The sequence below is a fragment of the Halichoerus grypus genome, chromosome 3 (assembly GCF_964656455.1).
Source record: "Halichoerus grypus chromosome 3, mHalGry1.hap1.1, whole genome shotgun sequence".
NCBI classification, from domain to species: domain Eukaryota; kingdom Metazoa; phylum Chordata; class Mammalia; order Carnivora; family Phocidae; genus Halichoerus; species Halichoerus grypus.
This window is the reverse complement of record NC_135714.1, coordinates 85,982,532-85,996,571: the sequence shown is the minus strand read 5'-3', so window position 1 is coordinate 85,996,571 and position 14,040 is coordinate 85,982,532. Positions and strand designations below refer to the sequence as shown.

General features: G+C 36.2%; 1 protein-coding gene across 7 annotated transcripts in view; it reads left to right on the top strand.

Moving 5' to 3' along the window:
• PPA2 (inorganic pyrophosphatase 2) overlaps positions 1-14,040 on the top strand; it is an 82,814-nt gene that overhangs the window by 20,308 nt on the left and 48,466 nt on the right. For 5 of the 7 annotated variants that reach the window (XR_013446423.1, XM_078069039.1, XM_036094778.2 and 2 more), the window contains 3 exons: positions 1,589-1,642; positions 3,365-3,484; positions 11,448-11,534. Coding sequence is in view for 6 of the 7 variants with exons in the window: in XM_078069039.1 (XP_077925165.1) it covers positions 1,589-1,642; positions 3,365-3,484; positions 11,448-11,534 (261 nt within the window). In the remaining variant the exon portion in view is untranslated. The remainder of the gene's footprint in view (positions 1-1,588; positions 1,643-3,364; positions 3,485-11,447; positions 11,535-14,040) is intronic. The other 2 variants (XM_036094779.2, XM_036094782.2) reach the window with 1 other exon arrangement.

The following is a 14,040-nucleotide window of genomic DNA, read 5'->3' as shown; positions in this document are numbered from 1 at the left end:
AAAATGAAACATAACAGCAAGACTGTGTATAAGGTTTCTAAGATAGGTATGAGACATACTTCTAAGGAGCAATTGTTGAGAACTCATTCTTGGCTTTGTTCTTTATTTCGTCATGGATATGCATTTCTGTCATTGGTAAACTTTAGTCTTAACTAGAAAAACTTAACAACCATCATTACTTTTGTGGCTCAATTTATATTTATATTTAATTGTGTAAATGGCATTCTTTGAATTAATAGCATACATGTTTCACTAAGCCCCCAGATATTGTTTAGCAGTGCTGTAAGCCAGAGGTTTGCAACTCTGGCTGCATATTAAAATTGCTTACAGAGCTTTTAAAAATAAGCAGTGCCCTGGCTCCATCCTAAAACTATTGAATTCAAGTATGTGGGAGGTGGGCTCTAGGAAACCTTTTTTTTTTTAATTGACCAAAGCTCTTCTGGTGATTTTGATGCATAGCACAATTGAGAATAAGTGTATTTAATCACTGCTTTCTCAGATGATCGGTGCTAAAGGATTCGTTTTTTGGTTTATTTCTGATCTATTGTGAACTGATACTTTTAAAAATACAATAAAAATGAATTATTAGGGAAGTGTAATTCAAGGTTCAGTACACCTAAAAATGACTCCATCAAATTGCTATAAATGTTTCTAAATGAACCAGTAGCAGTGAACTTGCAGATTAGCTCTGGTTCTTGGCCACACTTGGTGTAGCCCTGTTTTAAACCATTACTTTCCGATGGTAAGTTGTTAGTTACTGATATCCAAGTGGCATGCAAGTCAACTTTAACCTTGAGACTTCCTCTTTGTAAGGCCTAAACTATAGGAAATTATAAACTTGTATTCCTAAGTACTGTAGACAGTTATTTTTACTCACCATTGACCTAGAGTCTCTTTTGCTTTAAATACTCTGCAAAGTTCAAAAATGATAAAAAAAAAAAAAAAAAAAAGCAGTGGTCCTTTTGTAACTTTAGGGAATCAGAAATCCTAGATAAGCTAAGTGTAGAAAGGCATCAGTCTGACTCTTTTTAAACTTGATACTTACCTATGCCAAACGCCTTAATTTTACATTATGATCATAATAACTTGTCTTTAAATATTGCTTTGTGATTTTCAAAATATTTTACTTCATAATTTTTTGTGTATTTTCATTTAAATTATATAATTGATCTTTATTACAACCTTGTGTAGTGAGTAGGACAGATTATTACACTTACTTTACAGGTTGGAAAAATGAGACTTTAGCTTACATGATGGACCCTGTCTCTCACTTCTGTTTTAGTTGGAAAATAAAAATTGAAACAAGTTACCTGACTCCATTCTAGTTCTGTCACTACACTGTGAAGGTGAAATATAGCAACTTCTATCAGTGCAGTAGTGTTCATGTGACATGATGGCTTAAATCCTGCTGTGGTGTAGATAACTTCTCTAATTTTTCAGAAGAAATTTAAGGCATATGCAGATGTATGATGTAGTCTCCACACGTTTTTGTGGGGAAAGAAACTACAGCATTCTTGCACAAAAGATAAGTGATAAAGGATAGGTAAAATTTTCAAAATTATCTCTCTTTTTTTTTTTTTAACTGCAGAATTTGTTTAATATGGTTGTAGAAGTACCTCGGTGGACAAATGCTAAAATGGAGGTATGGATATATTCTTTTACCATCAAGTGGAAATTATAATTAATGGTATAAAAACTTTGTTTCAAGTTGTTTGGCAATATTTTGAACTTGGGATGGTCGACAAACTTCTTTATGGTAAAAACAATTGAAAACATTTTTGTGAACTTCGAATCTAGTTCTCAAATAGCAAAATATTATTCAAGGCTGAATTTACACTTTAAAAAAGAGTGTTTTCCATTTTTGTCTCTCTGGTTTGTTATACACATATTTATTTAATTTTCTTTGACTCCTCTGTCTTTGAAAAGAACAAACATTTTCAAGGTTTATTTAAACAGATTCTGAGATGTATTTTGTTCACAGATATAATTGAAACATATTTATTTGGGACTGATGGCAAGTTTAGTTTCTAAGCACTAACCTGTCCTTTAGATTTTACTCTACCAGAAATGAAAGCATTTTCCTGGCCAACTCTTGATTTGTAAGTGCTATATCTGAGGGCATATGCTGTTCCCCTGGTTACCTTTTTTTTTTCCTTTTTTTTTATCTTTTCCTTGAGACATGAGCCTATCAGGAACTTCCCTTTTGCCCTTCAGAATTTTATTGTTCCATCTTCAGTTAGGTAAGATTCCTTATAGTTCTGAGTGAAATTTAATTTATGGTACTTAGTTTCTTTAGTTATTTAAGTCTTGTCCTATAGCTTTGGGTGTGATGGCAAGTATTATTTCAAGTATTTTTTTTTTTTAAAAGATCTTATTTATTTATTTGAGAGAGAGAACATGCAAGCACCCACGTACACGCACGCAAGAGAGCACGTGCAGGCGGGATGAAGGGCAGAGGGAGAGGAGAGAATCTCAAGCAGACTCCTCGTGGGGCTCAGTCTCAGGATACTGAGATCATGACCTGAGCCAAAATCAAGAGCTGGGCATTTAACTGACTGAGCCACCCAGGACACCCCTCAAGTATTTTAATTAAGGATTGTTATATAGATGTATGTTTTTCAGAATTTATATTTATTTATTTATTTATTTATTTTATTTTTTTCAGAATTTATATTTAGAGAATTGCCAGTAATTTCACCAGGTCCTAGTAGCATGTTTTGGTTAATATTTTAATAGGGAAAAGTACAAAAAATAGATTCTTTGTTTGGTCTTCCTTCAGAATATTTCAGCCTTCTGGCTACTTTCTATCTCAGTTAGGTATAGAATCAAGAATCTGTGAGAGTCTACCTAATTTAAGCAGTGTTTATTCATTCAAAAATAGCTTCAGTTATACTTTATGGGATAGTTTTTTTTTTTTGCAAGGTAGTCTGAGTATATTTGATAGAAAGGTAACTGAAATGAAATGACTCGGTGAAAATCTTTAAGTTAAACTCACTATCATAAGGTTGATGGTAAGACACCCAAATTAGTATCAAAAAGCAAGTAGGTTAAAAAAAAAAAAAAAAAAAGTAGGTTAATCTTTATCCTTTTGCTATTTCAGTCATTCTATTATTTGTGTTAGAAACGAGTGCATATATAATAGTGTGCCTAAATATATAATCCGATGTTTTCAGACATTTTTTCTTACACAGTACTATAAAGTAGAAATAAGAGTTAGCTTAATTTATTTTAAAGTATCTTTGATCAGTAAGTTGGAATATAAATATTTAGCCCGATAATAGCAGACAGATTTAAAATATACAGTTTGAATATAGGATTAATCATTGCTCATCCTCCTCTCCCCTTTTTTCCATGATCTACTTAGATTGCCACAAAGGAGCCATTGAATCCCATTAAACAAGATACAAAGGATGGCAAGCTACGCTATGTGGCGAATATCTTTCCTCACAAGGGTTATATCTGGAATTATGGTGCCCTCCCACAGGTAACATTTTTGTTATAATGGTAAAACTTCTCTGTCTTCTGAAAAAATGGCCTTGTAAATCCTGTGAACTACTTGAATTTAAATTGGTTCTGAGGGCATGTCAGTTTGAGAGATTTGTAAATTTAAAATTTTTTAATGTGGAGTTTTATTGTAGCAATAAATTTTTTTCCAACTATATATATATCTGTACTCAAGTTCTTGGAGTTAGGCATATAGAACACTTATATTTGGCATTTGAACACATTTCTTTTTCTGGGCTTGGCAGTTAAGAGTCAGTGAAAAATGTTTTACCTGCTTTACCTTCAGTCATTTCTTTGAATGTGACAAGTTATGTTTTTGTATATATTCATGTATGATAGCATCCTATCTTATCCCTTTTTGTTTTCTTCTCATATTTCCTCACCCCTGGGAAATGGTATCTCCTTCCAGATTATTTAGTGAGTAAAACTCAGAGTATGCAGAATCAAAAGTCTAGGTTTAGGAGACATAGAGAAGCATCTGTCTTTAATGATTACAAAAGCCATCATATTAGACCATCTGTCTGGATATTTAAGTTTTATATTTTATTTTATTTATTAATTTTAATATTTTGCATGAAATTCCAAAATGCTTTTGGGGAAATAACTGAGAAAAGGGAGTCTGGCTTTATCCCACTCAAAAAAAAAAAAAAAAACAAACAGCTGCCCATGTAGAATAAATATTTACAGGAAAAGAAGAAAGAAAATTGTTTTCTAAGGGGTCAGCCTGCCTTTGATGCATTTAGACCACCCACATGGATACATTCTTGGTTAAAACAAACACTTCTAAAATGATGTACTAAGAATGAGAATGTCTGTTGAAATAATGAAGGCAGGTGTCTGACTCCCCAGGTGCCTAAGTAGACATTCTGTTTGACCTAGCAGTAAGAGGGTAAAAAACAATTTTTTTAAGCTTACGGGATACTGTTTGTAGGAGAGGATGTATGGATGAGGGGAAGGCCGAAGAAGCAGTTGGATTGGAGAAAGACAAAACAGGGACATATAAAGTAGAGTAGGCAGGGGATAAACTAAAGTTCATATATTTGTTTATTTCATGAAACATTTATTAAGGATTTTTGTGCTAGGCAGTGTATAGGTGTTGGGTATACAAAGAAAAATGATATACATACATAAGATGAAGGCAGCATAGTAAGTGACTGAGAATGTGGGTTTTGGAGCAGATGGCACTTACTAGTAATGTGACCTTGGGTAAGTTGCTTTGTCCTTCTGTGCCTCACTTTCTTCCTCTGTTAAATAGAGATGATAAAGTACCTAGTGCATATGGTCATGTTGAAGTTAAATGAATTATTGCACAGTGATCTTAGACGAGTGCCAAGAGGATAATGATCACATTATTATAGCTACTGGTACTTTTATTATATGGTCTTCCCTCTGAAGGAATTTAGAGGGGGTTATCAACAACTAAACCACTGGTTACCATGGAGCATGGTAAGTTTACTAATTCATCTACTAATTCTGAGCTTTTGTAGTTTTTCTGTCTAAAGTCCTGACAAATTTTTGTACTCCTCTGGATGTGTGTGAATTTTCAGGGGGCCCCTACCTACTATTATAGTAGTCTGTTAGGTCTAGTAGTTTTACTGTAGACTCTAGCAGTCTCTTAATTCATCCTGAACTATTGCCTACTGAAATTTAATAACCATCTAGCATCCAAAATAGCATTTTAAAACTTAAATCTACTAATGTTTTGCTCATATGAGAACCTCTTTAGTGGTTTCCTATTTTCAAAAGGCTAAAATACAATATTCTGTTTTTAGATTTTATTTATTTGAGAGAGAGCGAGCGTGCAAGCGAGGGGTGGGGAAGAGGGAGAAATAGACTCCCCGCTGAACAGGGAGTCTGATGTGGGGCTCGATCCCAGGACCCTGGGATCATGATCTGAGCCGAAGGCAGATGCTTAATTGAGCCACCCAGGCGCCCCAAAATATAATATTCTTAGCATGGCTCCTTAACCCTGACTAATCTGGTCTCTGCTTCCTGTTCTAGCCTCCGTTTTAGCAATTGTGTTTCCTCGCTTCCATTCCACCACAGTGACTTCTTTAGTGTTTCTGATTTCCCTTGTTTCTATACCAAGGCATCACAGAGCTGTTCCTTCAGTACACACTATATCAGTGCCTGATGTTTGCCAGGCAATGTTGTAAGTACTGGAGGGAAAGTAATGATAAGAATGACAAAAATCCTTCTGGGTCTTTTATTCTGGACAGAGTGACCGACAAAAAAAAGGGTAATAAAATGTATAGTGTGTCAAATGGTGGTAAGTGTGTTGGAGAACAGTAAAGCAGGGAATGGGACTAGGATATATTGGGAATATTGCAATTTTGATAAGGAGAAGACCTCTGTGAGAAGGGGTTATTTGAGTGAAGACCTTCAGGAAGTGAGGCGACAAGTACCATGCACTTCTGGGGGAATCCAACAAGAAACAGGAAATGTGAAGTAAGCCTAGTGTTTGAGTAACAGAAAGACCAGTGGCTAGAATGGATGTGAGGAGGAGGAAATAGACCTGTAGTCTCTCTGCCATTTTTAACCAGAGATCTTTACCATCTTTTTAAAGTGTGTGTGTTAGTCTTCAGCAAAAGAATACACTAGATTGCATAGAAGTTATTTACCAAACAATAAGTGAACTGATTAATGTTTATGAAAAATTGAAATTAGGCCAATTGTTCATGGGAAAGGATAATTGTACCTAATATCTTTTCGCTTCATTGTCACTATCAAGACAGAATGAGTCTGTTAAAATGATAGCCAGCTCCTGGTCCCGTTTATATTTTTTATTTCATCTCTAGCTTCTCATCCTTCTTTTGCTCCCTCACTCCCACACTGGCCTTCTCACGATTCCTCTTGTTCTCCAGGCACACTCAGGCCGCAGGTCTTCATCTTTACATGTCCTCCAGCTTGGAACAGGTTTTGCCAGAAATGCACATGGCTTACGTCCTTAAATTACGTTTGGTCATAAATCACCTTCTTCATGATGCCTGCCCTGAAAATCCTTTAGAATTTTAACTCTGCCTCCTGCTTCCCTACTTTATTTTTTTTCCCTTTTTTATAGAACCTACCAACTTCTAACATGTTCTTTAATTTAGTTACTTACTATGTTTATTGTTAATTTTTTCCAGCTAGAATGCAGACTCCAGGAGGACAGGGATTCTGTCTTTATTGTTCATTGATGTCTTCCAACTAACTGCCTACCTTAGTACCGGGCACGGCATAGGTGATTAACAAATATTTGGGGAATGAATGCATTGTGTGTATTACACTTGTTTCATATGTGTGTGTGGGTATTAGATTTTGCTGTTTTCTTATGATTTGTCCTGTAACAGAGGGACATTTGTTCAGAATAGTTACCAAGCCAACCGTGCTTGTAAGAACATTAAGCAGCAGAGGATTGCTTAAGTAGCAGTCTCTCTTCCTCGGCTCGTGATTCATCAGTGTGCTGTCATTATTTCAGATCTTTAGCTGTCTAGACTGTTAAACCTTAATAACTTTTCCCTCACTAGCAGTAATGCCTTCCCCAAAGTTTGGGTTTGGCCTAAGCAAAAATTTTCATTCCTCTCCCCCAGTTATATTTCCTTGTATAGTCGATTACTCAGTGTTACATCTTCTGAGTGAATATTTAGAAGACCCATTAATGTTAACGGACTGGATAATGTTAAAGGACTAGAATCACGAAATTTAAGATTTCTTTAATCTTTTATTTTTTTTGTAATGCAAAAATTTTTTTTAGTTGAAGTATAGTTGACACACAATGTTATATATTACTTTGAGCTGCACAACATAGTGATTGGACAACTCCGTAGTTTATGCTACACTCGCCCCAAGTGTAGCTACCATCTCTTACCATACAACACTATTACAATACCATTGACTATATTCCCTATGCTGTACTTTTATCCCTGTGACTTACTCATTCCATAATTGGAAGCCTGTCCCTCCTACTCCCCCTTCACCCGTTTTGCCAACCCTCTGCCTTCCCCCTAAGATTTCTTCAGTCTTAATGTAATACTGTTGTGTTTTTATTTTGAACTTCATTATAAATTTGGTTCATTGACCCCAAGTAGCATTTAGTACCACTTATTAGCTTTATAACCTGGGACCAGTGACTAAATCTCTTGAGGCCTATTTGTACATCTATATCATTATACCACCTATCCCACAAGATTCTTGTCAGTATTGAATGAGATAATCAGAGCGAAGTGTTCAGCCCCGTAGTGAGTTCTCAGTGATATTTTCTCGACGATGACACCGTTGTCACTGATACTAGCTGCTACCAGTGAGACAGCTGGCAGTGGCCTTTGCTCCAGATTGAATCTGTTAAAAGCACAGGTAGTGGCTAGGTGGATCCTCCTTCCCTTGACTTGATTACTGGAATCCTGATTAATCAGGAAGTAGTTCTCAGGAAGCACCTGTGTGTACAGCTCTGTACAATTCAATGCTTTTTTCACCTAAAGACCAGAGCATGGTGATTACAAATGTATTAATTAATATTTGTAGATTATAAAGCAATGATCTCAAACACCTGCACAAGGATGAGAAAGATTTGTTTTAGGCTAGATCAGTAATCTGTGTATTCTGATTTATTTATTTTCATAGCTTTATAGCCATTCTTTGTGTGAGATTAACATTATATTTCTGTTGATAGTTTCTCTCTTTTTTATGCTTTTCCTGGGTCCATGCTAAAATTTTTCTTTATACGTAGCATATTTAGGTATGTACTGGTAGGTATATACCTATGAGTCAGATTGCTTAATTGTGAGCTACACACTTTTTTTACTGTACTAGGTATGCCCAAATTGCTTACAAAAGAAATTGTAACAATATACACTCCTACCAGCAGTATATAGTATTCCAGGTGCCTTACATCCTCACCAGTACAGTTGACCCTTGAACATGAGTTTGAACTGCATGGGTTTGAATCCACTTATATACAGATTTTTACGGTACACTACAATAAATGTATTTTCTCTTCCTTATGATTTTCTTGATAACATTTTCTTTTCTCTAGCTTACTTTAAGAATACAGTATATAATGCATGTAACATACAAAATATGTGCTGTTCATGTAATTGATAAGGCTTCCTGTCACCAGTAGGTTGTTAGTAGTTGTTTTTGGGGAGTCAAAAGTTATACTCAGATTTTCAACTGTGTAGGGGTTCAGTATTCCTAACCCCGAGTAGTTCAAGGGTCAGCTGTATTTGGCATTATCAGATTTTTAGGTTTTTGACATAGTGTCTCATTATAGTTTTAATTTTTATTTTTCTGATCAGACTAAGTATCTTTTCATATATTTATAAGTTACTCATGTTTCCTCTTTGAATTACCTGTTCCTGTCTTTGGCCCATTTTGTATTGGATTGCACTTTTTCTTATTTACTTGTAGAAGTTATTTCTAAATTTTGGATGCTAATCTTTTTCTTACTTTTGTGAAGCAAATATTAAGATTTGGAATTTCCTCTTGTGGATATAGAGCTTTTTTAGTTGTTTCTCTGCCTAGCTATCCAGTTAAAGCTCCACAAGGGGGCGTAATCAAAGTTTTAAATTTGTCAAGATTTCCTCTCCTGGTGCTTGCTTAAAATTATACTGTATTTTCAAGTTAAGTTAGAAGTCATTTAGCGTGAATCTCTTTTGTAATCACAGTGGAGGCCTGTGCATAAAGTATTAGAGGCAGGACTGGAACTAGAACCATTCTGGTGTTTTTGCTGTAAGGGAAATCGTGAAGAACTTGCCGTAAAAGTATCAAGATTGTATAGCTTTAGAATTTTGCACTTATGTACTTACTTCCTTGACAGGAGGAATAAATTGATAGATAGTACTGAAAGTGGAGTTCTGAGAGGAATATAGACCAACCAATTAATAAATGGGAAATACCCACTAAAACCAAATGAAGTATAGCTTATATGAAGACTGTTTTTGCCTCAGTTCAAGGAAGGAGTTTCTTAAAATTACTGCTGATCAAAATGCACTAAGTTATCTCATGAATTTGTAAGCCTCCTGTTCATTGGTAGTATTCATGTGGATGTTGAATGACCATTAACAGTCCTAGAACTCAGGGCTGGGACATATCTAGCAATTGTCTTACATAGGCCATTTTTTTTAATAGGTGAGGAAACTGAGATCTGGATGTTTTGGCCAAGGTAGTTTGTGATGGAGGTAGAACTATGGTCTAGGCATCTTCCTTTAGGTCAGAATGACTTTAGCTAACACATTTGTCCCCTTCTGAGGGTGGGAGTAAAGTTAAGGGAAATTCAAGAGAGGCTTCTTGTATCAGGAAGGAAGAACCTCTCAGATATTTTCTGATTCTGCTTCTGGGTTTTCTGATTTCAGTCTTATCTCAGTCCCATCTTGGTTTCTCCAGCGCATCAAGATTAATTTTGTAGCATTTATGACAAATGCTGTACCATTTGCTAACTTGACATTCTCCAGGGTAGTGACTGTTCATCTCTGTTCCTAACTTCCGGCCCAGAGTAGGTACTCAATAATGTTTGCTGTGTGAATGGCTGCCTACTTAGGAGATTCTGTGAGTAAGAGAAGGTATTTAAAAGAAGAGAACCGTGAAGTAGAATAAGGTTATATCTGAAAGTAATTGCCATTCGGTTGCTGTCGTTATCAAAATTTGGGCATCATAACATAATGATGAATATCTTGAGTTCTCATCCCATTGCTACCATTTAGAAAATGTGAGCATTGGGCAAATTTAAATTCTGTGTACTTCAGTTTATTTGTCTGTAAAATGGGGTACCTTCCTCATGGGGTATAGGTAGGTGTATGTGTGTGTGTGTGTGGTTGTGTGTATCACTTGGAAAGTGTCTCTCCCCTGTAACCAGTATGTAAAGTTAACAATTATGTTTATTCTTCTTATATTTTATTATTAATATTAGTATTTGAGGTAGTGAAATGTAGATTTACTGATTTTTTTTTTTTTGCAAGGTGGGGTTCAGTTTATTCCTAAATATAATTTGGACCAGAAGGAAAATATTGGAGTTTATCTAGGGTTTAGCTGTAAACAAGAGTATACTTTTAAAATTATCAATATAAAATTAGAGGAACTAAGTTTGAATAATCTGCAATTATTTCTACATAACGGTCTTGAGGTGACGCAGTCTCTGCGCATGTTGTAATGTATATCTGAGGAAAATAATTTTAGGGAACTTTTACAGTTCCATTTAGAATCAGGTAATTATGAGGCTTTTGGAGAAGGATGGTGCCTAACGGATATTTAAATTTGATAGCAAATTTCTGGTATACTGTTCATTTATAGAAATGCTCATGTGTATATTTTGTAACCAGCAGGGTATACTCTTTTCAGTAAACCAAAGAGTTGACACCTTTTCATGCTTTTGTGAAGGTCTTGAGATTTGATGGCAAAGTAGCGCATTTTTTAAATGGAATGAAATGAGACAAAAATAGATTTTTCTTTTATTTGGTGTAGATTCTATCTTGTTCTTTAGCTTATGAAGGGAAAACTAGGTTTTTTCTAGTAGAAGTTGTTTATTTTCAGACACAGAGAGCCAGACCCGATGCTGTTACTGTGTCAAAGGAAGCAATGAATGATGGAAGCAGCAGTTTAGGCAGCCCGTGGAAGTGACGCAGACAGTGGAAACTTCTGAACTGAAACTTGAAAAGAGAGCATGAATTCACATGCTGACTCAACTTGGAAGAAGAGTATGTTTGGAAATACTGCCCACTTTCAGATGTGATTATACAGAAAAATGAGAGACCAGAGGGAGGAGATACTATAAATCTGTCTTAATTATTATGATGTTTAGGGTTGTACTGGCATGTGGGTGTGGAGCCTGTGAAATTTCTGAGAATTTTCCCTTTGGATTATGACTATCTATAAAACTTCTGTGATCATGTGGAAAGATTAAGATACATTATAGTGAGCATTAACCTACATTTCTGCCTCCCCCTCCCTTTTTTTTTTTTTTTTTTTAGACTTGGGAAGATCCCCATCGAAAAGATAAGAGTACAGACTGCTGTGGAGATAATGATCCTATTGATATTTGTGAAATAGGCTCAAAGGTTTGTTTCCTGGACCCTGTTATTCTAATGTGTTCTAGTTTGTTCATGCCATAAAATTTCAGTTCTCTTCGGAAGGCACCAGCTCTTCAGCTCTCCCAAGGTCTGGCCTATTGCTCCCTCTGATACGAGTCCCTTTTTGTATCTTTCTTTCCTTCTCTTAGGCTAGGGGTTGGTAAACTGCAGCCCATGGCAAGTGCAATATAGTGCACCACCTGTTTCTATCAGTAACACAGTTATGCCCATTCACTTACGTATTCTCTGTGGCTGCTTCTGTCCCGAAGTTGAGTAGCAACAGAGACCGTACCATCCACAAAGTCTAAAGTAACTACTGACTGACTTTTTACGGAAAAAGTTTGCTGAGTCCTGTCTTTAGCTTCCTTGCCCATTATCCAGACAGGAAATTCAATACTGAATAAAGCCAACTCGGATTCTTGTCTTTATGTCTGCTTCCAGGTTTGCCAAGACCTACTGGGGAAGAACAAAACCTGCAATTTCATAGGGTGCTGCTACTTATAGAATTCTTTGTGTTTTTGGTCCATTTTTCTATTTTCTATTGCATTTATTGCTAATACTTGTTGTTCCCTGTTGACATTCAATTCCTTGCACTTTGTTCTAACTGAACAGTAGAACATTTTGTCTTTAAATTTTGTCGAGCCCATAGGAACCAGTGGATAAAAGCTCCCTCATCTTTTCTTTTTGGACTACCAAACTACCCGGGTTTACAAACATTTCTTTCCTTTCTTCTCTTACTGTGAGAACTGTCTTTCTTACGTAAGACCTGGGCTTCCACCTGTAACAGTATTTTCTCACCCCTTCCCTGTTCTTTATTCACAACTTCTCTTTCTTTATTGGCCTCCTCCCCTGTGCCTTCTTCCCCTTCACATGAAGACTCATAAAAAGAGTTTTCAACACTCATCTGCATCTCCTACTTTCCATGTAATCTTCAAACCTATTTCAAAATTGTTTCCATGCCCCCAGTATTTCCGTGAAACTGCTCTCAGAAGGTCCCTGCTAACTTTCTTTTAGCCAGACCTAGCAGGCTTGTTTCCTAGGCTTTGTCTAACTTGAACTCACTGTGGCATTTTATACTGTTCACTCTTCCTTCTTGAAACAGTCTCCTCACTTGACTTTGATTGTATCATACTATCGTGGTTGTGCTCTAATTCTGCTGCTTTCTTGGTTTCTTTTCAGGCTCCTATCTCTAATTCTTAAGTATTGTTTGGCTTGAGGGTTGTGCCTTTGTCCAGCTCTTCTCTAATTGGATCTCCCTTCATTTTTCTTCCTTGGGAACAGGTTTTTTTTTATTTTTGCCTAGTTTTGTTTTTATCTTTGACCTAAATTTCTTCAACATTTGGGACTTTTTATTGTTTAAGAAAATTGTAGTTATATTATGGAAATAAAATCAAGCATAAACCTTCCCTCACAATCCTCCTATCCCAATAAGTCATATAGTTGTTTTTTTTTTTAAGATTTTATTTATTTGACTGAGACAAAACACAAGCAGGGGGAGCAGCAGAGAGAGAAGGAGAAGCAGGCTCCCTACAGAGCAGGGAGCCCAATGCGGGGCTTGATCCCAGGACCCTGGGATCATGATCTGAGCTGAAGGCAGATGCTTAACCGACTGAGCCACCCAGGCGCCCAGTCATATGGTTTTTATCTTTCCATGTTTTCTTCTTCTTGGGGTAAATATATAAACATTTTGATTTTGTTGGACATCTTTTCCATTTTATTTTTTGTTACACAGTTAGTATAGTTAAAGGTTTTCCTGAATATAGCTTTTCCTTTTTAATTTCTTTTGGGAGAACTGGCTATAGGAGGCAGGGTTTCTAGAATGGCCTCTCAAAGATGTTTGCCCTAATCCCTGGAATCTGTGAATATGGTAATACGTCACTCCCTTGGTTATATTATTTTATATAACCGTTTACTTTAAAGAAGGATTATCCTGGATTTTCCATGCAGATCCAGTGTAATTAAATGAGTCCTTAAAAGTAAGGAACTTTCTCTTGTTGCTAGAAGAAGAGGAACTCAGAGGTTCAGAGTGTGAGAAGTACTGATATTTCATCGCTGGCTTGAAGATGGAGAAGGGGGCATATGAAAAGGAATGCACTTGGTTTCTAGCTGCTTAGAGCAGTCCCTAGTTGACATCCAGCAAGTTAGTGGGGACCTCAGTCCTACAACTACAAGGAACTGAATTTAAGTGGATTCATTTTTAGAACCTTCAGATCAGATCCCAGCCTTTGCAACACCTTGATTTTGGCCTCGTCAGGTTGTTAAACAGAGAATCTAGTAAGCAGAGAATCTAGCCATGTTGTGCTTGGACTTCTAACCTGTGGGAACTGTGAAACAATAAATTTACACTGTTTTAAGCCTTTAGGTTTGTCATAGTTCGTTACACTACAGTAGAAACACGGGATAACAGGCTTTAAGCAGTTTTACTTTCCATGGTTTCCTTGTATGGATTGGGTCCAGCTGGTTTTACCTCATTCAAATTCAGAATCAACGTAGA